The sequence below is a fragment of the Sphaerodactylus townsendi genome, linkage group LG16 (genome assembly GCF_021028975.2).
Source record: "Sphaerodactylus townsendi isolate TG3544 linkage group LG16, MPM_Stown_v2.3, whole genome shotgun sequence".
Lineage (NCBI taxonomy): Eukaryota > Metazoa > Chordata > Lepidosauria > Squamata > Sphaerodactylidae > Sphaerodactylus > Sphaerodactylus townsendi.
The window spans coordinates 7,172,911-7,196,971 of NC_059440.1; the positions used below are offsets into that span (position 1 = coordinate 7,172,911).

A 24,061-nucleotide genomic window follows, 5' to 3' on the forward strand; every position below is an offset into this window, starting at 1 on the left:
CTTATATTTCTGTATTCTATTCGTCAGGCATGCTTCCAAACAAAAACTTGGCTACGTCTTACTTTTGGGGGATGCCTTATATTTCACACTTCAGCAAAACCTCTGCTACGTCTTATTTTCCGAGGATGTCTTATATTCGGGGAAACAGGGTACGTTCATGAGCTGCACTTTATACTTGGAAAAAATGTTTAAATTTCGTAATTAAGTTTCACAAAGTCAGTCAACCAATTAAATTGCGATTTTATGGGGGAAAAGCCAGACACTGATTTTAGTTTATAAGGAAAAAGTTTATAAGGGAAAAAAGGTCAGACACTGATTTTAGTAGTTTATTGCACTGCAACCTGTGGCTCTCCAGATGTTCATGGACTACAATTCCCATCCGGCAGGGGCTGATGGGAATTGTAGTCCACGAACATCTGGAGAGCCGCAGGTTGCAGACCAAGATGAGCATATTTATATTTTTTGCATTGTTATATTGCATGTATGAGCTTTCATATGGCTGTTTTGCCTCAGTGAGGTCTACTGCCTCTCAAACAGAACCATTGGGGATCTGTGTGTGGGCTGGTGAGGTTATTTGTGTATTGCTTTTTTATTATTATTTAAGTATCATTCATTTATATTTTCATTATTTACTATTTTATTCGTTAAGATTATTGTAAATCTCTGTTTAACGGTAAAACACAACAGCCCCTCCATACGATCTTCGACCTTCCACAATTCCCACCCTCGAGAGGCGGCGCCAAGTTTCCCGCGCGCACTTCTTTTCCTCCTCCTCTCCTCGGTCCGCTTATTTTTTTTTTCTTTGGCGGAGGAAGCTCCACGTCATACGCCTGCGCGATGCGTCCTATAAGAACTGCGGGTCCGCGCGGAGGACTCGTCATTCGCAGCTGGACGCCGGTGAGGGCGGCTGTCTTGGAGGCAGAGGAAGCCCGAGAAGCCAGAGGCGGCGGCCTGCAGAGCTACAACCCACCCACCTCCGAAATAGCCGGATTTTGGGACCAGGAGCCGCCTGGGGGGTGGGAGGAGTCGGGCCCGGTCTTTATTTAGTTTTGCGGGGGAGGAGGAGAGGGGTCTGGGGAGCCCCCAGCCTAGTCAAGAGGTGGGGGCGAGGATCCCCCCCCCCAATATTTATCATAGTCATGAGACCAGAACTTGAGGGCGAGGATGTGAGTGGGACGTGAGGAGGCACCTCTGAGGGGGGTTGCGCCCCCCCCCCCATTTCCCCCCTTTGTCCCCAGTTCCAAAAAGGCCTTCGGGGACACCCCCACAAAGTGTCTCGTGCCTTGCTTTGATCCCCTAAGAGGTCAGCTAGTCGAGGCTGTTAGATTCCCCCCCCTTTAAGGGGTCTTCCCGCCTCTGCCCCCCTCTTCTGTACTCAGGGTCAGCGCTCCAGCTTCAAGGGGTGCGTTTCTGCCCCCCCCTGTGGAGGTGTCTTAATACCCCGCCCCATTTGCAACCGTCTTTAATGCCCCCTGCTCTGTCTGCAACATTGTATTGCAACACCCCCCCCATCCCCACCTTAGTCCCCCTTTCTGACTCTCACTGAGAAGGATAATCGCTTTTATTCTTTGCAAACGCTGTATTATTTGAACCCCCCCTTTCCCTTAACGCTGTCCCCTTCCTGGGGTGGCTTTGTTGCATATAAAGGGACTTGGCGTAGCAGCCCATCTACCTTTTGAAGATGCCCCTCCCTTGAAACTCTTCACCCCCTGGGAAAGGTGCTATAGCCCCCTGCCCTTCACCCGCCCGCCCCCCTGTCAATGTTAGGTAGCCTTAAAAATCCCCATGTACCGCCATTGCCTGGTGACTTCCTTTATCGCAAGCCTTTTGCCTTTAATAATAATAATAGCAGCAATTGCTGTTGTTGTTGATAAAGCCCAGAGAGGGACTCTTCACGACCCCTCTCTTCTGCAGCTAGCTCTCCGCCCCTCCCTTTCCCAAGGAAGCCTGACCCCCCCACAGGCACGTCTTGACCCACCTGCCCCCTTTCCTTTCCCCATGCCCGGAAAAGGAGGTTGCTATTGGGAAGCCGGAGCCGACGGCCAGCACCCCTTTACTCCCTTTGCCTGGGGGGGCGGCTTGCACCTCCCTGAGCGTCACGATGGCAGCTGCCCCCCCTTTCTCCCTTGGGGCCAGCCAGGAAAGAGAGGCGCAGACTCCCCCTTTCTCCTGCATCCTGTCTCTCCCACCCTCTGGCCGGGGGCTGATGTGAGCTTGGTTTAGCTTCCTCTGGCCGCCCCCCCCCTTTTCTCCTTGATTCTCCCCCCTCTCCTCTCCTGAATTGTAAGGGCTTCATGCCCCCCTGGGGATGATGGAGGTGGTGGGGGACTTTGAATACAGCAAGAAGGACCTGATAGGACACGGAGCCTTTGCTGTGGTCTTCAAAGGTCGGCACCGCAAGGTAAAAGCAACCGGGGAGGTCTTTGGTGGCTGGACACCTGCCCAAAGAGAGCGGGGACTGGGCTCCGTGTGTCTTTGATATTGGAGGAGGGATCGGGATCGATAGATTGATCCCAGTGCAACCAGGAAGCATCTTCCTTTATCCTTAACTGCCCCCCCCCTCCTCTCCACTTCTATACAGCAATTCCTTATTGCATTTATGGTTTGCAGCTGCTTAAAGGCATCTTTGAGCTTTCCGGGGAGCTTGCTGAGGTCTGTGTGTTCCAGCAGAAACTGCCAACCTTTGGGGATTGCTTTGTGGCACGGATGGGGCGGCCACGGAGTCTGCATTTCTGTAAGATCCACGCCTGTTTTGTTTATATCGAAAAAGGCGTGATGTCAGTCTGTTGTGCTGGGCTCCTGTCTTGTTTTTCCTTGTTCAGCTGCAGTGTTTTGCTAAATGTTAGCTGGGGGGGGGGCTCTTTCTCCACCCCCTTTTCTGCCTTTTCTTATAGGTCTCTTCAGGCTTGAAGTGTGGGGGAGGTGGGAGCCAAGGAGACGTCAGCTTAGGACAGAGAAGATTATTTTTTGCATCAGCGTTTTGTTGATTTGGTTTTTTTCCCGCTCCCTTGACGTGGGTACTTCGGATCTATTGGGAAACTGGCGCTGTTCAGATTGGTTGAAATTTCTCTGATTTCATAAGTGTCTCCTTTTCCCATCACTTCCCTTATTATGCAAGGCGTTCTTAGGAATTTTTTTAAAAAGGAAGGGAGCATCTGTTTTGTATCCCTTGTGGGAAAGAAAGTCTACCTTTCATACAGCCTAATTGTGGTTTCCATACTTCTTTAGTTCTTTATTTTTAAAAAAGGTTGCTTTTATGAATGTATGCCTCAGTGGCATATTTGTGCTGGAGTCTTTGTAAACTTGTTTTGGCGCAGGCTTACTAAGCGGCCTGGGCCAAGCTGGCATTTCCTAGTGTCAAGAGATCAGATTAAATTGGATAGCATGTACTGCCAAACACTGGGAGAATAAGAGAGAGAGAATCCCTTATTATTCTCCCCCAACCCATACTCAAAAGGTAGATTATAAGCTATTTGGGGCGGGGTCTTGTTCAGCTTTGCTTATGCCTTGTACATTGATTTGTGTGTGTGCATAATTGGCTTATAGAAATCTTTAAAAGACTATTAACAAAATTAAAGAGTTGCAAGTGTTTGTGGAACTCGAACAGGCTGTTTGGAATTTTCTTGCTTTCTGAAATAGCTCTGTGTGTGTGTGTGTGTGTTTTCCTTCTTCGCTGCGTTCTTCAGAAATGTTTGTGATTCAAAGATCACAGCACCGACTGACTGATACAAAGAAAAAGTGTTGTGTAACGAAAACATGACTAGCTGTGCTGGTTACGCTTCCAAGCAAATGAAAATCAAACTTTGAAATGGTGGAAGACCTGAAGTGTAACAATGTGAGAGAGTTGGGGGGAAAAAAGTCTTGTTCTTATGTCTGGTTGGAGAGAAGTCTCTTGAGTATAGACCTTAGCTGCTGTGGAATAAAATGCTTGGGGACATTTGTAATCTGTGATCACGTGCGAGTCCAGATATTCCTCTTGAAAGCCTTGATAATATTGCAGAGGTCACCTAAGAAACCTTTGGTGAACGTTTAAAAATGGAATAAGGATCGTTGGGTTACTTTTTCGTAGCAGGGATTTGAATTCTAGCTTTAACAGTGGTCAGACTTAGAACACACCTGTGCCATCGACCTCAGAGGAGAAGGGGATGGCAGATGGCGGGTGTTGACTTCAAAGTTACACTGTAAAAGAGCTTTTGAACAAATGCCACTTCCTCTTCTGGGTTAACCTCTTAAGAGGAAGAGTTGGATTTATATTCCCCTTTCTCTCCTGCAGGAGACTCAAAGGGGCTTACAATCTCCTTGCCCTTCCCCCCTCACAACAAACACCCTGTGAGGTAGGTGGGGCTGAGAGAGCTCGGAAGAGCTGTGACTAGCCCAAGGTCACCAACTGGCGTGTGTTGGAGTGCACAGGCTAATCTAAATCCCCCCAGATAAGCCTCCACAGCTCAAGCAGCAGAGCGGGGAATCAAACCCAGTTCTCCAGATTAGAGCGCACCTGCTCTTAACCACTGCGCCACTGTTGCTCTCAAGTTCCATTTGGTGCACTTGATTTGGCCCTCAGGGGTCCAGTGGTCCCTCCCATCCACTGCACTGAAGATAATGATCGATTATGACTGTCGCGCAAGCCGGCTGGTGTCCCTGCTAGCTGCATGTCGTCATCTAAGTTTCCTTTCCTGGCCTCACTTGGCAGTGAAATCTGGTCCTACATCCACACCAATAAGAAAGTGAATGGGTCCAGGTGTTGGCTTCCTCCCTTTCATTGCGGAGCTGAAATCTAAAACGCCATTCTTTTGTCCCTTTCTTTTCCAGAAAACGGATTGGGAAGTGGCTATTAAAAGCATTAACAAGAAGAACTTGTCGAAGTCTCAGATTCTGCTTGGGAAAGAGATAAAAATTTTAAAGGTATGTTTGTCGTCGTTCGTGATTGCGTCGGAGGTCTGTTTTGTCATCCTTCCTGATTCATTTCTGAAGGAGACGGGGAGCTCGCCACTCATCCCTGAGTAGTCACAGACGCTCCCAGCACTCATGCCTTTTATTCCTTGCAAAGGCCAAAGAACTGGAAGCAGAGGCTGAGCTGCTCACCCAGTTCTAGAAGTAGCTGTTTCACCAGTTCACCTCAGTTGCTCTCATTGTTGTCTAATCATCATAATCACAATTATTTAATATATTTGATAGACTGCCTAATCCCCAAGGGGCTCTAATAATACCCTGTTTTCCCAAATATAAGACATCCCCTAAAAATAAGACATAGTAGAGGTTTTGCTGAAGTGCGAAATATAAGGCATCCCCCGAAAGTAAGACATAGCAAAGTTTTTGTTTGGAAGCACGCCCGATGAACAGAACACAGAAAAAATAAGACATCCCCTGAAAATAAGACATAACGCATCTTTGGGAGCAAAAATTAATATAAGACACTGTCTTATATTCGGGGAAACACGGTAAGACTGAACAATCTAACTCAGTAAATGAGAGGGATATCAGCAGACCAGGTGTGGAAAGCAAAAATTGATGAGCCGAGACATCTGACTGACATCTGCCTGAAATAGCTGCACTAGTACTTCAATAAGGGCAAGAAGAGTCTGCTTAACGTATTGTCGAAGGTTTTCACGGCTGGACTCAACTGGTTGTGGTGGGTTTTCCGGGCTGCGTGGCCGTAGTCTGGTAGATCTTGTTCCTAACATTTCGCCTGCATCTGTGGCTGGCATCTTCAGAGGTGTATCACAGAGAGAAATGTGCCTTATCTCTGAGATACACCTCTAAAGATGCCAGCTACAGATGCAGGCGAAATGTTAGGAACAAGATCTACCAGACCACGGCCACACAGCCCGGAAAGCCCATAACAATCAGTCTGCTTAACCTTTATAGTTGGAATTCCTCCAATTCCTCCCCCTGAGTTTTCCTGAAGCCTTAAAACTTAAGATGGGAGTTGCCCCCCCCCCCCCCCAACAAAAAATTAGTAATGGTTCGGCCTCTCTAGTTGCTGAAACTACTATAGTCTCCTGAGAAGGGAAGACTTTTTGTTGCCATTGTACAAGTGTGGGAAAGTTCAGAGGCAAATGCATAAACTGTTTGCAAAGCAGGGACTTTTCCATCAGTTGCTCATACAGAATCTAATGGCTGTTCGTGACAACTTGGTTGAATGAGTAGTGAAATAAAAAGTTGTGGAGCAAATTGAGAGCTTGTTAGATAGCAGGCAGCCCAGACTTTGGTACCATATGCAAAATCCAGTGAGAATCTTTGCCTTTATTGGTTATACCAGGGGTCTTCAAACTATGGCCCTCCAGATGTTCATAGACTACAATTCCCATGAACCCTACCACTTGGCAATGCTGGCAGGGGCTGATGGGAGTTGAAGACCCCCGGGTTACACAAACAGACAAGTTTCTGGTCCTTTTGTCTGCCTTGAGAGATCTCAGTAAAAATGTTGTATGCTTTCTTTATTCACATGCACCCAAAGTCAACCTCTAAAACACAACATGTTTCTAAGTGTTTATTCTTATTATATTTACATATTTCTTCTGTCATGGAACGCAAGATGGGGGTGGAGGAGGTCCCAGGAAATCTCTCATCTAGAGACTGACCAGATCCAAACCTACTTAGCTTCAGCAAGAGTGTTCTTTCCTGTTTTATATTCTGTGAGGCTGCAGTGTTTGTAAGTAGATTGTCAATCTCCGCTGCAATTCCCAAACCAGTGGGCTGGTTGAATAAGATTTCCAGCCATTGGGGGAAGAATGCCTTGCAGCTCTTCAATGCTAGTCTCTGATAATCAGAATAATCATTATGTGAAATAAGCAAACGTGCATAAGCTTGGTGAACTTGTTTGCAATATGCACACACCAGTAACAAAAACCAGTGTTTCTGGATGAAAAATTTTGAATTTACTTGTGCAGCATTTGGAGGGGCAGGTGTCACAGCGAAGAATGCACATTGTCTGTATTTGTCTCTTGTGTAGTCATAGAGCCAACACCATCTTGTGCAGTTTGATTTTTATTGTGACTGTAGTGAGTGGTTTTTTAAAAAAACAAAACAACCCAACCCAAATCTCTTCCTATTCTTGACTTGGGATAGTGTGGGTGGCAGCTTTGGAAGGCTGATGAAATTTGCCCTAGCTTCTGTGCTTTGGGATAACTTAGAGCAGGGGCTGATGGGAATTGTAATCCATGAGCACCTGAAGCGCCAGAGTTGGACACCCCTGACTTAGAGGCTTAAGTAAAATGTGAATGGATCCAGAATGAACAGTTTGTGGTTAGCTGTGGTTTTTTTGTGAACTAAAGATGTGAGCTATAGGGAAATAGATTTGGTGGCAGCACTCATTTCTGGCAGGAATGAACAAAGGTGCCCTTTTTTAAGTTTTTGATTTTTATACGTTGATGTTGAGAGTCTTATGTCCGTGGTGGCGAACCTTTGGCATTCCAGATGTTATGGACTACAATTCCCATCAGGCCCTGCCAGCACGGCCAAAGACATGACCATTTTCATCATTGGTGTTCCCAGTTTGGTTTTGATGCTGTTTGGGGAAATTTGGGGAAATAAAAGGGCATCACAATGCATGTTTTCGCAAGGGAGAAGCAAAATTAACTGGGGGAATTTTGAGTAGATACATTGGTTTTCTGAAAATCAGAAGTGACCTGTATACTTTCTTGCATTTCTGTGTGCAAAATTCAGAGCACTTGCGGATCTTGCAGGGGGAAAACAAAAAAAAATTGACTTCTGGGTTTTGTTCATAGTTCTTTTTTCCTCCCGCAAAATCATTGTGTTCTTAAAGACACTCAGGGGAGGAAAGGTCGCAGAATATACCGGTTGGAACTCTGTGCCAGTGGTGGCCAGCCCCCTTGCTTCCCCTATCTTAAGGGTCTGCAACCTGCGGCTCTCCAGATGTTAATGGACTACAATTCCCATCAGCCAATTGGCCATGCTGGCAGGGGCTGATGGGATTTGTAGTCCATGAACATCTGGAGAGCCGCAGGTTGCAGACCCCTGCCCTATCTCAACAAGACCAGAATCCTGCTTCTGCCATCCCAGCAATTGTGTGACATGTCAGACCACACAGTCAGCTGGACCAGGTGATGTCACGCCCCACCTCTTGTTCCTAATTGGTCACCAAGTATAAGGCTGGAGAGTACTGTGGTGTGCAGGTGCTGCGGCCTTTGGTGTCAGTTGGCTAGTAAGGTTGAGAAGCAAGAATGCAGGTGAGTGTTCTCTTGTGTTTGTCGTTGCTGTGGCACTTGGAGACAGCTGGCTTGGGCTGTCAAAATGCCCTGTGTGCTGGATTGCAGCACGCCTCTTCTGGCGCCATCCTTGGCCCTTGGTGGTGTTCCTTTCCTAAACTTTGTTGGTCTGTGGCTTCTGAGGGCAGGGCAGGTAGCCCAGAGCAGCGGTAAGGTTTGCTGAAGGGGGTGGTAGTGAGTGACCCGGTCAATAGATTGAAGTGCTGCTTCCCACACGTTCCTACCACTTTCCTCTGTATTAGCAGCCAAGGACCGCCGAATACTGCTTGGTGAGTTTCATTTGGCTCAGTGGCAGGTATCGTGTGTGATAAAATTTAAAAAATGTTAGTAACGTGAGTCGTGGTGTTTCTACTCCTCTATATTATGTGACATATGTAGAATGTCTGGATAATGTGTAGGGTTCTCTACAGTTTCCCACTTCTCGCTGGATCAAAATACTGTCGTTAATATAAAAAAAATGAAACATGCATGTGTGCACATAGCGGTATCCCTCATAAAGTTCATAGTGAGGTGCCTCCATGTTCTTCAGAAAATCAGCGTGGTGCTTCTGCAGTTGTCAGCAGACTTCTCCCTGATGCTGCATTTGGTGTCATGGGAGGCTGCAGGTAAACCCCAGGTGGGTGCAAGCTCAGCTTGTTGCCGGGTTTGTGCCTTGGCTGGCTTCCTTCAGCCTCCTCTTGCATTCAGCCTGTGATTGAACACTTCCCGACTTGATCTAGCTCTAGTGCACTGTGACTTCCAAATGCAAGCCATTAATTCAAGCCCCTGAGTCCCTCAAGCTGGTGCTCTAATATTGGGGTTTAACTGAGGTTTTATATCTTGGCGTGTAGAGTGGGAAAGCCATTTCCTGAGGTCCGTTCAGCTGGACACCATTTCCAAATTGGAGCTCCATTGAAGGTTTTATTGTGTCTGTGCCTAAGAGGAGGAGAGAGGGGTCTGGGCACAGCCACATAGCTTAGAGCAGGGGTGTCCAACTCTGGCACCCCAGATGTTCACGGACTACAATTCCCATCAGCCCCCGCCAGCGTGGCCAATTGGAATCGTAGTCCATGAACTTCTGGGGCACCAGAGTTGGACACCCCTGGTTTAGAGAGATGTCTGAGGGCCCTCTCTGGCAGCTTTTATTGCACAGGTGTCAAACTTGCGGCCCTCCAGATGTTATGGACTACAGTCCCCATCATCCCCTGCCAGCATGATGCTGGCAGGAGATAACAGGAATTATAGTCCATAACATCTGGAGGGCCCCAAGTTTGACACCTATTGCATACCCACCCCAGCTCCTTCAACCTCGGAAGCAGAAGTACCAGCATTCTCTGCTCTCTCCCGATTAATTTTCTTCCTGTTGCCCTGCCCCCCTCACCTGTTGTCAGTCGCTGCAAGTTACAAATGCAGCAGAGTTCACACAGTTACAGCATTTCGCTGTCAGTCCATGCAACTCACAAGTGCAGCGAGATCGCACAGTTTTGTGGGTGCCAGGTTTCTCCTATGGGAGGCGGCTTTTTGTGCCCACCTCTCCCTTTGCTATCCTCCTCTTTGTAGGGTTGTAACCTGCCACGCTGGAGCCTTCCAGAAGTCGCCCCCGCACACCAGGGGTGGCGTTGTGCCTTTTTTTGAAAGCAGCTGTAAGGCTTTCTCAGGATTGACACGTCCCAGTATTGGCTCAGCAGCTGCTTGAGCATCACTGGGGTTTTCTGACAAGCAGCGAAGCCGTGATGGCACTCAGCATTATCCAGCCCCGTGTGAAGTGCAGCGAGCGCATCTGCGGCAAGCCTTTTAAAACACCGTAGCCTTCTGCTACAGTGACTTTCAAATCAAGTTTTCCATTAAAGGTTTGTAGGCAGCTGGGGATGGCTCCTGCGGTGCCTTGAGAGGCAGGCGTGCTGAGGGCCACGCGTGAAGGTGCCGTGCATAAAATCAGCCCGTCGGTCCATCAGGGTAGGTTTCGTCTGCTCAGACTGAAAGTAGCTCTCCAGGGCCCCTGGCAGAGGTCTGTCATAGTCACCTGCAATCTGATCCTTTCAACTGAAGAAACTGGGGGATTGAATTTGGGGCCTTCTGCATGCCAAGCCGATACTCTGCTACTGAGCCGTGGCCCTATACCAGTGGTGGCAAACCTATGGCACTCCAGATGTTCATGAACTACAATTCCCATCAGCCCCTGCCAGCATGGCCAATTGGTTCGCCACCACGGACCTATACCATGGAGCCCTGGGTCCCTCCCAATTGGGGGGGGGGGCGCTGTTGTTTTTGATACCATAACAGTTGAGTTGAAGAGTTTCATTGGCTCCATATTTAACTGTGGGTATTATGCAAAGTGCTGGTTTTAATCTTTGAAATCCCTAGTGGTCTGAGCTGTGGAGGTCTTGGGGAGCATCTTGAACTGTTGGAGAGCATCTGCAGAGGCCTTATTATGCTGCCCACCTTTGTCTTTAGTTAGATTGATGGAGGCAGGGGGTGCGGGGCCTTTTCAGAAGTGGCTCTTGTGCTCCATGTTACCCAGGATGCAAACTCTTCCGCATCTTTCAGAAATCAAGACAAGCAGACTGTGTAATCCCGCAAGCATTCGGAGGACAGTGATTGGACTTCTGAAAACCGGTGGCTGCTTCCCATATCCAGACCGTCACCCATGAAGAAACCTTTGCTGAGTGTTGGTTCACCTCACAGGGTTGGTTTTTTGCCGCAGGACTCTGAATTGCTTGTTTTATTTTTTTCCCCCAGGAACTTCAACATGAGAACATCGTCGCTCTCTATGATGTCCAGGTAAGCTTGTTTTCTGGTGTGTAGTTCTCACAGAATTTTAAAATATGTATGTTACCATATACACTTGTTAAAAAACACCCATCGGACTGTGCTGTGATGTGAAATTCTTCTGCCCTTCCAGGAGGAAAAGTTTTTTTTTTTTAAGGAGAAATAATGGTTTGGTTTGTGAACTAGGCATTTGTGATGAGAACTGTATGATTAGATATACGCAGCTGGGCTCTTTATAAAGAGCACTAAGTACCGCAAGCCATGGAATTTGAAAAACATGGGTGTGCTTTTTGGGCTGGACGAACGGGTCTCTGGGGAGCGTTCCCAGGTGCCTGGCCTAAGAGCTGAAACAGTGCCTGCTTTTTCAGTTAGGCCTGCTGTGCTTCCGATTGTGGACTGGATCACGACAGCTACCAACAACGGTCACAATGGAACTGGCTGCTGGTCAGTTGGGCCTGGTCCCTTCTGCATCCTAAATGTGCGTTTGCCGAAACATTTGTGTGGATTTCAGTGCATATGACCACAGCATTTGCAAGGCCCACCACTGGGAATCTGTGTGCTCTTTGGCGTGGGAATATGGATATAAGAGTATATATCAGTTGGGCGCTTTTCCGACTCCCATCGGTGCCCAGAGTCTCTGCTTCCTGGTGTCAGGAGGAAAAGGCTGTTTGTTCAAAACGTTCAGGGTGGTGTGTTTCCCTCTGTCAGGGTTTCTTGGAGAGGGAGATGCATATGCCGTCCGCTGTGGATCGCAGTGGCTGAGCGTAGCTGTATTTATGACAGGGCAGGTTTGCGCAGGTTAGTTTCTAGCTTCTGGTACCCAGGATCCCTCAAACTCATTCCTTTGAGCTGCCTTAATTCTCTAGTTCGGGGGTCTGCAACCTGCAACTCTCCAGATGTTGTGGACTACAGTTCCCATCATCCCTTGCCAGCATGAGGCTGGCAGGGGATGATGGGAACTGTAGTCCACAACATCTGGAGGGGCGCAAGTTTGACACCTGTGGTCTAGTTGGTATAAAAGCAGTGCCATAGCTCCAGGGGAATGGGTAGCACATCACGAACGGGGCAGCCTTTTGTTGGGGTTCTTTCTGATCCCCCAATTTTCAGGCTGTGGAATGGGGTAGAAATGAGATATATTTGGTCGTCCTGTTTGGTCCCAGAATGACGAGAAGCAGGAAGAAGCCGCGGGCAGACGAGTTGCTGGCTCCCACTTTCCATCTTCACCTCTTTGGGTGGATTTGCCTGTATGCCTTGTCCTTGGGCCTCTACCTCTTTCTGTTACGGTAGCAAATTAGCAGACTTCATGAACGTGAGGCCCCAGTCCTGCTTGCTTTGGTGTTTTTGGACCTGTACAGTGCTGCTCAGTCACTGGGCAAGACGGAGTTGTTCCGCCGGGCCTTTGGAGGTACCAGCCGCTGAAGGTGCCCCCCCCCCCCTTGGCTTTTCACATCCAAGCCCTTCATCTGATGGGATTCGCCATCCCTCCCTCTTAGGGAGGATCTAACTAAACATGGGGTTTTGCGGGACGCCTCTGATTATTATTAATTTTATTGGTGTTTTAAAGGTTTTGGAATTTAGGATTTTATGCTGTACTGGAAATTTTATGTTGTACACCGCCCGGAGCCCCTCGGGGATGGGGCGGTATAAAAATCAAACTAATAAATAAATAAATAAAATAAACTTGCCATTTGGGGTGGAGAACAAGTGGAGTGACGCGCCTCCCCCCCCCCTTTTGCTCTGTTAAATGTGCATCTTCCATATCAGCCAGATGAGTTTTAGGGCTCCAGATCCCCTGGTCGCTGGTCATGGGAGCTTTTTTGAAGCCAGAGAAATGGTGAAGATGCACGGCCCCTGTCTGATTAGCGAACGGAGCATGTGAACAGTGTGCTGGGTAAGGAGTCAGTTGCAGGCTGGACACAGGTCACAGGCTTCTGAATGCTTGCCATTGTTACACAGAGATCTGGCATCTGTTGCAGTGAGATTATCTGCAATCCAGGCTTTAGCCGGTTCTGTCCCTGGCAAGTGGGGAAAGTCCTCGGAGCCCAGAAGGCAAATCAGATCTCTCTCCCCCCTGCGCCCCTTCCAAACACCGGTTCATGTTTTCAGTGCTCAGGGTTTTCACATGCACGTTGCATTGCGAAACGGCAGACTCCAGAACATTGAAGTGTGTGTTTTTTTGCGCGAGCGCGAGAGAGACAGAGTTGTCGGCAATGCCAGCCGTCCCCGGTCGTCATCGCAGTTGGCTGGAACATTCCCTAGGTAAGCTGGCGCTCATCATCCTTTCCAGCGTGCCAGAAATTGTTTCCTGAACACAGGACGCCACACGTGGCATCAGCGCTAGAGATTTGTAATGGCTCAGTGGGGGCTGCGGCCGTAAAATCCCGACAGAAAGGCTTTCCCTTTTGCCATCTGGGAGAGCTGCAGCCAACCGTTGCGTGCCCAGTCTCTGTATGATAGATGTCTCAGAGGGAGGTGTAGCTGGGTCAGTTTATCTCAGAGCCCGGCTGGCCTCACGCTTAAGATTTTTTCCAGCTCTAGTTGGTGTGCTAAAAGGATCCGTTTGGGTCCCCTTACCTTTTGGCCCTTGGTTAGTCCTAACCCAGCCTCCTACCCTCTGTAGTTTTGGTACATTCGAGATTTGTTTTAGCAGCTGCTTTGCCGAAAGGTCAGGGAAGAAAACAATGTAATATTTTAGGTAATGGATGTAACACAACATTCAAGCAAAACAGAACAGCTGTTGGCAGCTGGATTGTGTTGAAAAGCAGAAAGGGAGGGTGGTGTTTTGGTTGTCTGTTGCGTGTTTTGCTGTAGCTAGCACCTGCATTCATAACTAACGTGGGTCAGCCTGTTTCTGGGCTACTGCGAAGGAATCTGATGATGAAATGCTAGTTTTTTTTAAAAAAAAATCCTCCATATGGAAAGCTACTTGAGGAGAGAGACTCTTCCCATAACTTTCTGCATGCAGGGGATTTTTGTGTCCGCACACCATTTAAACTGGCGCTACTGCTGCTGGCACAAGATGACCATCGTATCTGTGAGAACTAAGCTGTAGAACAGTGTTTCCCAACCTTTTCGACATCACGGTACCCTTGACCTCACTCTTCATATCTCATGGTAACCCTGCCATCCCCCCTTCCCCTCCCAGTGCCCCTTCTTGCCACCCCCTCACGTTCCCCTCCCAGGGTGAAGGGAAGCAGGGGGGGCTGCGGGAATTGGCTGCTGACCTTGCGGCAGGCCCTGCCTCCTGGGTCAGCTCCATGTCCTTGCTGGCGCCGGCGGGAGACACTACAAAAGTGAGGGGGGCTGTAGCGTTGCTGCGGTACCCCTGGGACATGCTCACGGCACCCCAGGGTACCACGGAACCCTGGTTGGGAATCGCTGCAGAATAACGGTCTTCCGGTCCTGCGGAGCCTTGCATATTGGTTTGTGAGCCAACAGGATTCGTGTGCATTTCCTTTCTGGTCCCTCTGCGGCAGCCTCTTAGGCGCTGAGCGCAGTAGCCGTGCTCTTCTGCTGAGCTTCTGAGTGATCGCTTTGCCATTTAGCAGCCTTCCCGGTATCCTGTCATCACTCCTGGCCGGTCTTGCTTTTTCTGACTTGCTCATCAAACTCTCTTCTCAGAGGGAAGGAGGGAGAGAACCAGCTTCCCTTACAAGAAAGCTGCTTGGGAACCCGACGCTCATATTTCCCTGGACCGTCTTGGAAAGACTCTGACTCAGAAACGGCGAGCTGTAAAATGCCTTGTCGCTCAGAGCCTAAAGGCGGAGTTGGATGGGGGGGGCATGTTTGCATTCCTTTCAGCTTTCACTTAATTAAAAGCCTGGCTATGTGCTAGGGGGGAGGATATGTGAATGTCATCCCTTTTGGATATATTGCAAGGGTGTTTAGAATGAAATGTAAAACTTGGCAGGATGTGGGATTCCATTGAGGCAATTGGTCTCTGCAAAATATGTGTGAAAGAGCATGGCAGCGGACAAAAATAAAGCGAACCTTTTTTTTTGTGCCAGGCGCTTACGAAACACCAGGTCCTGCATCATTAACCTAACAAGACTGTATTACATTATAAGCCTCGAAGAACAGGAATGTCTGTGTCTGGGCTGGCTAGCCTGACCTGCCTCGTTTGTATCTTGTCTTTAGGGAATGAATTTTCACCTGACTCTTTCAGAGAAGGTCCAATAGTGGAACGGGCCAGGCGAAGTGCTTCTTCATACAGTGTGAAATCGCCTGGTGAAGCTCGTTGTCTTCGGATGCCGCGGTGGCTACTAGGATTGGTGGTTTTAAAGGGGTCAGGCAAATTCATGGAGGGCTGCTCCATCAGTAGCTCTTAGCTGTGATGACTCAATGAGGCATTTGCACACCAGTTGTGAGGGAGAGGACCTGCTACGTCATGAAGCTAGTTTCAGGAGACCAGCGGAGCAGAAAAAGAAGAATAGTTTGGATTTATATCCCCCCTTTCTCTCCTGCAGGAGACTCAAAGAGGCTTACAATCTCCTTGCCCTTCCCCCCTCACAACAAACACCCTGTGAGGTAGGTGGGGCTGAGAGACCTCCGAGAAGCTGTGACTAGTCCAAGGTCACCCAGCTGGCTTGTGTGGGAGTGGACAGGCTAATCTGAATTCGCCAGATAAGTCTCCACAGCTCAGGCGGCAGAGCCAAGAATCAAACCCGGTTCCTCCAGATTAGATGCACGAGCTCTTAACCTCCTACGCCACTGCTGCTCCAGAGCGACATCAGTTGTTTCTGTCTTCCTTTTTTATTCTGCCTTTGGAGACATTCAGTGCCATTTGCATGAGTCTCACTTCTCTCGTTATCCTCACAACAGTCCTTGGTGGTAGACCTGAAGATTAGGTAGACCTGAAGCTGGTAGACCTTCTGGTTTGGAATGTGGCTTGCGGCGTGCTGTCCGACTGTTTTTACTTTCACATCCCTGGAGGCAGCAGTTGACAAACTGAACTTCAGGGTGTAGTCCGAAGCACAAAATGCCTTTCTCTCCTTGAAGCGAGTTCTTTGACAGATTCATTAACTTTGCACTGAAAGGCCTCATTGTTTTTTGGTCAGAGCTTCTGGTAGGAAAGCTGATAAGCAGATAAAATGCAGGTGCGAGTGTTAAATGTTGGCATAATAGTTTTTTTGCTCAGATCAGTGAGCCTGCTATATCGTTTGGAGCAAAATGCTGCTGGCATTTATCAAACATGTATCCTATTTTGGCCAAAATGGAACAAAGGTCTTCATAGGAGTGCTTTGTAGAATGGCAGCCGATCCACCGAGCGGGATAGTTTTGGGGCAGCTGGGGACGGTGCAGCCCCTCCACCTCCATAGAGGTTTCCCTGTGGCGTGGAAAAGAAAAATAAATATAAATTCTACCAGCATTGCTACAGACCCCCTATGTCAGTGATGGTGAACCTTTTCGAGACCGAGTGCCCAAATAAGTGCCAACACGGCAATTTAACCCTAATACTGAGGTTTTAGTTTAGAAAAAACTGTTGGCTCCAAGGCATGCGTTACTCAGGAGTAAGCTTGGTTGCACTCAGTGGCTTTGCTTTGAAGCAACCGTGCAACTCTTCAAACATGTGAATCACGACCCTAGGAGGGTTTACTCAGAAGCAAGCCCCATCGCCAGCAACTGAGCTTACTCTCAGGTAAAGGATCACGCTTTAGTTCTTCCCATAAAAATCAGTGGGGTTTAACAGTGCTTTCCCCCCCACATGATGCACTCTGTGTGCCACAGAGAGGGCTCTGAGTGCCACCTCTGACACCCTTGCCATGGGTTCGCCACCACTGCCCTATGTACTACCCTACTGTCATTTTTGCTGGCGTAAGTCGCTGCCAGCGGAAGCCCTTAGGAAGCTGAATAAAGTTGGCTCCACCTCCAGGAATGCCCCTGTTGGCGTGAGCTCCTGTGGCAGAGGAGTTCCGGTGCAGGGGCTGTGATGGCGCCCAGACACTGCAGAGCCACACAGCTGCCCAGTGCTAGCCTAAATTGCTCCCATGGTGGTGTGATTTCCACTTGCATCACGTGGAGTGGCAATGACACCAGGCCCGGGGTCACGCTGGGTCCACAGCTCTTTCGCCTTTACCTCACAGATTACGCTGTTAGTCTGAGATGTAAGGCATGGGGAAAGGTAGGGTTGAGCTATCTTCGTGGACTGATCTGCAGCCAGGTTGAATGTGGAAACCCAGCCATGCCTTGTTGGAAAGCCAGGAGGTACCTGAATAATCTGATCCAGTGGTGGTTTTTCTCTAAGGAATTTCTCCAAAGGTTGCTCCCCCAAAGGCAAATGTTAGTTGGTATCATACTCCAACCCAGTATAATAATAATAATAATAATGATGATGATGATGATGATGATGATGATGACGATGATGATAAATTAATTTATTCGATTTCTTAACCGTTCTACCCCCGAAGGGCTCAGAGCGGTGTAGAAGAAGAAGAAGAGTTTGGATTTATATCCCCCCTTTCTCTCCTGTAGGAGACTCAAAGGGGCTTACAATCTCCTTGCCCTTCCCCCCTCACAACAAACACCCTGTGAGGTGGGTGGGGCTGAGAGAGCTCCGAAAAGCTGTGACTAGCCCAAGGTCACCCAGCTGGCGTGTGTGGGAGTGTACAGGCTAATCTGAATTCCCCAGATAAGCCTCCACAGCTCAGACGGCAGAGCTGGGAATCAAACCCGGTTCCTCCAGATCAGAGTGCACCTGCTCTTAGCCACTGCTCTTAGCCACTAGTGCACAAGACAATTGAATAATCATTAAAAACCATGGGATCCATTAATTAAAATAGCAGCAGTATGACCCATTTTAGCAGTCTCACGATGTGGCAGCACAGCAATACATACCGAAAAACCCAGTGTAAAACCAAAACAAAACTCTAAACTAAAAGTTTGTCCAAAAAGCAGTTCCAATAAACTATTTGAAAGACTTCTTGAAGTTGTGAATAATGCCTGTGGATGCCACGGTGCCCGCCAGAATCTGTCCTAGTGCCCGCCAAGTATTGCTTTTTGAGACTGGATCTTAACTTTAGTGACATTCCTTAACTCAAAAGAGCCTCTAAAATTTTATAAGTAGCATTTCACAAAATCTTCAGACATTTGATTATATCTGCAGTTTTTAAATTAAATTGTCTTGTAGATATTTTCACTACAAAGCGTTTTAATATACCAATATTGATATTATTTTCTAAGCTCATCACATTAATTATGAATCCTACTCTGTAGTAATAGTATTCTTGTTATTCTGTGTTGACTTCTAAGCTTTTATTTTTAAACCTCGTGTTTTAATCTCATCAATATAAAAGAGCTTAATACAGTTAAAAAAAGAAGTATCAATTTATTTGCATTGTATCTACCATGGTCATCACTTTTCTTATTCCTCTTTTCAAGAAACAGTATGCAAATAGTATACAAAGTACAATTTCTGTTTCTCTTGAAATACTTGATTGCTCGTCTGTTTACCAAGCTTGTTCGTTTTGCCATTATTGCATATTCTCTCAGTTTGTTTTCTGTTCTCTATGTTACGGATTTCCATTTAGTTGCTAGTACCTCTCTGGCTGCCATTATCTGATATCAAAACAATTCCTCCACCTTTCTCGGGAGATTATTTGGTATTATTCGAGGCAGCAGTGGCATAGTGGTTAAGAGCAGGTGTACTGGAGGAACCGGGTTTGATTCCCTGCTCTGCCGCTTGTGCCATGGAGGCTTATCTGGGGAATTCAGATTAGCCTGTACACTCCCCCCCCACACCAGCTGGGTGACCTTGGGCTAGTAACAGCTTCTTCTGAGCTCTCTCAGCCCCACCTACCTCACCTGGCGTTTGTTGGGAGGGGGGAGGGAAAGGAGATTGTCAGCCCCTTTGAGTCTCCTTACAGGAGAAAAGGAGGGGATATAAATCCAACTCTTCTTCTTCTGCACAGTACCAGGAAAATATTCATTTATCTGGACACGTTCCCCATTTTTGAGCTATCAACATAGGCACGTTGCTTCATATGTGAATGTTGAAGCAGTACCAATAATTGCTGCTGGTGTCCATAAGGCAGCTATGTAGAGCATTTGTAGGTTGGATTATTTTATACAAGTGGAGTCCATTTGTCTAGGCAAAGGTCTTGCTTAACATGGAGAGACTGAGGGTTGTACCTGTGACATTCTGCTTGCAAAGCAGATACTCTGCCATCCATGACAGTAACTACAGAGTTATTTCAAGGGGTTTGTGAATCCATAAGGATTGTCATTTTAGGTGTTGTGGTTTTTCCAGGTTGTATGGCTGTGTTTCAGTAGCATTTTCTCCTGACCTTTTGCTTGCATCTGTGGCTGGCATCTTCAGGGATCCTCTGAAACGTCAGGAGAAAATGCTACTGGAACATGGCCATACAACCCAGAAAACCCACAACACCCTAGTGCAAGGGTCTGCAACCTGCGGCTCTCCAGATGTTTATGAGCTACAATTCCCATCAGCCCCAGTCAGCATGGCCAATTGGCCATACTGGCAGGGGCTGATGGGAATTGTAGTTCATGAACATCTGGAGAGCCGCAGGTTGCAGACCCCTGCCTTAGTGATTCCAGCCAGATTGGCATTTTGATTGTTTTGTCTTGATGTGTGTGTGTTTTTTAAAAAATAATTATTTTACCAACGGAATTTACAGAAAAGAAAGATAACAAGAATGAAAAACATAAGGAAACAGAATTTTAAAAAAGACAAGTAAAAAGTAAAAGATTATAAAAAGTAAAAGAACGGAAAGAAAAAGGAGGAGGGGGAGGCCACTTCTGGCTGATCCTAGGTTTTCTCAGGATTAGTGGTTCTGTATCTAACCCTTTCTAGTCCACTTGTCAAATGTTAGGTCCCCCGTATCCAGTGGTGGGATCCAAAAAATTTAGTAACAGGTTCCCATGGTGGTGGGATTCAAACTGTGGCATAGCGCCAATGGGGCTGGGCGGGGCACGCCGGGGGCGTGGCCGGACATTCCGGGGTGGGGCATTCCTAAGCGGGGCTGTGGCAAGGACGCAGCCGCTGCACCGGTCCTTGGGCGGGAAACGAATGCACGCAGGCGCAGGCTGCCACGCACGCCGGCGCACCTCCTGCTAGACTGCTGAGAGGAGGGGCGTAACTAAGGCAAAAATCACGTGGCAAAATCACCCATTAGTAACCCCCTCTCGGCACCCACAAATAATTAGTAACCTACTCTTGGGAACCTGTGAGAACCTGCTGGATCCCACCTCTGCCCTTATCTGAGTAGGCGAGAGCTGAGGGAAAAACCTCACTCTACAGCCAGCAAAAATGCTCCTTTCAGCAAGAACGGTCAGGAGCACACAAAAGCTCGACTGGAATGAAGTGCCCCAGAAGTCCCGTCATTATGTATTTTCTCATTCAGCAGAGACTAAGAGTACAACTCTGGCCCCTGGGGGGTGGGGGGAGACGAAAAGTAACTCTTCTAAAAAGGAGTCAGTGTGGGAGCAACATATGGTGTCGGGTTACAGTTATTGGTCCGTGTAGCCTAGTAATGCAGTAGCTCTCTAGAGCACAGGTGTCAAACTCGCGGCCCTCCAGATGTGATGGACTACAGTTCCCATCATCCCCTGCCAGCATGCTCCCCTGCTGTGCTCTAGAGCTTCATCCAGATATGAGTTTTGTTCATTTCATTTACTCCTTTTATGCTCCACCTTCTTCCCGAGGCAGCTTGCATTGTTCTCCTTACCAGCATTTCATCAATTGAGCAACTCTCTGAGCTTGGCTAAACCAAGAGGGTGAGGCTGCTCGAAGTCACCCGCTGAGAATGTTGACCTTGGTCTTTCAAATCCTTCTCTGGCACTGTAAGGACTACCCCACGCTGACTCTTAGCCCAGCACACGAGCTGCCAGGGGTTGAGCACAGGAGAGAACGGGCTCTCTCATTCAGTTAGTGGGCCCTTCCCATTATATGAAGTTGGCTTAAAAGTGTCAAATGTTCCATCCAGGTAGCTCAGCATTGTGACGAACCTCTTTCTGGGGCCTCAGGTAGAGGATGGGCTTGCTCAGATTATTTAAGTAGACGTAGCCATTCTCAACCAGGGTTCCGTGGTACCCTGGGGTGCCGTGAGCATGTCCCAGGGGTAACGCAGCAACACTACCGCGCCCCCCCCCTTCATTTTTGTGGTGTCTCCCACCAGTGCCAGCAAGGACATGGAGCTGGCCCATGGGGCAGGGCCTGCCACAAGGTCAGCAGCCACCCCACCCCCAGTGCTTCCCTTCACCCTGGGAGGGGAAGGTGGGGTGTGTGGCAAGCAGGGGCAATGGGAGGGGAAGGTGGAGGGTGGCGGCAGGGGTACCGTGAGATATGAAGAGTGAGGTCAAGGGTACCCTGACCTCGAAAAGGTTGGGAAACACTGAAGTAGAGCTTGAACCTGGGGCTATCTGCCTGCTTCTTATTCCTCATCAGAATGAAAACAAGAGGAGGTGTAGCTTGCATCAGAACAAAGAGTCGGCTGAAGCACTTCATACTAGTTTCCACGTTTTCCTGACACTTTTCTTCAGGGCGAGCATACATCGAGGCCCTTTCCACACAGCAAATTTAGACCGGGTTGCAACCGGGCCGTTTGCATTGTCGCTTCTCCCCGCCTTGCTGTGGGATGGGTGTTCAGATTACCAGGTCCATTCTATCAGTTTTACCAGCGGCCAATTGAATAATGTTGACAGAGCTGATGGAATTGTAGTTCCTCGAACATCTGGTCAGCAGGCTTGCCCTTCTTCCAGAGGGATGGTCTTCCCTGGGTGCTGCTTGCTTGGGTGGCCACCTGCTTCCCCAGCTGTGCTGAGTGGGGAGGGTAGGCAGTGCTCCAGGTGTCTGAGCCTGAGTGGGGCACAGGGAAGTCCAGGAGAGCAATGGACATAGCCCAGGGGTCTGCAACCTGTGGCTGTCCAGATGTTCATGGACTACAATTCCCAATTGGCCATGCTGGCAGGGGCTGATGGGAATTGTAATCCATGAACATCTGGAGAGCCACAGGTTGCAGACCCCTGAACTAGCCCACTCTCCTCAGATCTCAGAATCTAAGCAGGGTTGGCCCTGGCTGTTATCTGCGTGGGTGACCTCTGAGGAAATACCAGGCCCATGAAGAGGCAGGTAATGGCAAACCATCTCTCTCTTGCCTTGAAAACCATGCAGGGTTGCAGTAAGGCAACTGTGACTTCACACACACACGTACACACAAACACACAGAAGAAGAAGAGTTTGGATTTATATCCCCCCTTTCTCTCCTGTGGGAGACTCAAAGGGGCTGACAATCTCCTTGCCCTTCCCCCCTCACAACAAACACCCTGTGAGGTAGGTGGGGCTGAGAGAGCTCCGAGAAGCTGTGACTAGCCCAAGGTCACCCAGCTGGCGTGTGTGGGAGTGTACAGGCTAATCTGAATTCCCCAGATAAGCCTCCACAGCTCAGGCGGCAGAGCTGGGAATCAAACCCGGTTCCTTCAGATTAAATACACGAGCTCTTAACCTCCTACGCCACACAGAGTATAGATCTGAATGGGTGTGGCTTTAAAATACATGGTCTCTTCGCAATTCCTCTTTAGAACTTGCCCGTTTGGCTCCTAGGCACGGACACAGCTGTGCCTGTGGTGCGGAGACTAGTGAAGCATTGTAGTCTGGGTATCCTGAATAGTTTGTTTTTCGAAAGCCTGTTGCACTACTTCATTCAGACAAGAGAAGGAAGTAGTGAGAAAGTGCCACTAAGCCAGCTCATTTTGTCATCAGAACGTAATCATCTGGGTAAAGCAGAGTGCCAGGGAGGAATGCACTTGCTTTTTCAAAGGTAAATGGATTATTCTCTGGTCAATAGCCCTGTAATTTACTGCTTGGGAGGATGCTGGGCTGAAGGCAGTTTGTGCAGGCTCCATCTGCTCTGGACAAGGCGCTGTGGGGAGTGGGGGTGGGGGGGTGGGAAGGGCCTGGCGGTTAATCATCAGCCACGTTAGTAGAAAGTTGGCCTTCAACTGCCCAAAAGAGCCACTTTCCTAGAAATTTCGCTCCTTTGGAATGAACCTTGCAAAGTGGACATAACTCTAATAGTTTGACATTTGGAGCCCAACAGAGTCCCATTGAGTTCACTTCTGTATAGCTGAGGAAGAAAAGGTTTATGGACTGGAAAAATTTTTTTTCCCAAGTTAAATGCCAGCTTATCCTTGGGTTACACCAACGGGAAGAGAATAAGGTTTCAGCTAAGAACCCTGAGTGATTGTAATTCCATGTTAAGGTGGAGCAGTGCTGTTTCTCCATAATAATTTCCATTGATTCCTTGTATTGCTATGACAGTGTAGGAAATTAGCAGAGTTAAGGGTAAAGAAGGAGTAAAGAGCAGAGGAGGGGTTGGTTCAGTCCCTGGCCCCTCCATGATGCGGCTGGCTTCCACCCGGGCCAGGGCCTTTACGGCTCTGGCCCCTGCCTGGTGGAATGCTCTTCCACCAGCTGTCTGGGCCCTGCGGGACCTTAATGAGTTCCGCAGGGCCTGTAAGACTGAGCTATTCCGCTGGGCTTTTGGGGAGGCCTGCCGCTGATACCCCCTCCCCCCTCCCTTTTCCCCTCCTTTTTAACAGCTGGGACCCTGCTGTCCCCCTCTTAGAGGAGTTTTAGCCATCAGGCACCATCTGTTTGCTATTCTGAAATTTTATATTATGATTTGAATGCTTTGTTTTAATTTGCACCGGTACTTATTGTGCCGCCGTATTACTTGTTATTATTTGTTGTTGTTGTAAACCGCCCTGAACCCTCCGGGGAAGGGCGGTCTATAAGTATAATCATAAATAAATAAGTAAATAAATGATCCAGTCCCCCTACCATTAGAACCACTATCTGTCTTCAAATACTTACCCATGGGACTCATCCTGACTCAACTTTTCAACTTGCACAGATACTCGGTAGTGCAGTACTAGGAATATATGTATATATTGAGTAGTAAGAAATTTAATCAAGTCATTCTTACCCAAAAAACGTATCATAGAAAGGAAAACAGAAACAAATGCATGTACAATTAAGAAATTGTTGCAAAAAGAAAAGAAGAAAAAAAGAAATAAAGAACTCTAAAAAAGAGAATTATTACAGTGCTAAAGGAGTAAAGGAAACAAAA

At 48.1% G+C, this 24,061-nt stretch overlaps 1 protein-coding gene across 1 annotated transcript in view; it reads left to right on the forward strand.

Annotated features, from left to right (window-relative positions):
• Positions 1-892: 892 nt before the first annotated feature.
• Positions 893-24,061, forward strand: part of ULK2 (unc-51 like autophagy activating kinase 2) — an 89,661-nt gene continuing 66,492 nt past the window's right edge. Inside the window, exons 1-3 of the mRNA XM_048518821.1 lie at positions 893-2,401; positions 4,810-4,902; positions 10,947-10,988. Of these exons, the coding sequence (XP_048374778.1) occupies positions 2,309-2,401; positions 4,810-4,902; positions 10,947-10,988 (228 nt within the window). The 5' untranslated portion in view covers positions 893-2,308. The remainder of the gene's footprint in view (positions 2,402-4,809; positions 4,903-10,946; positions 10,989-24,061) is intronic.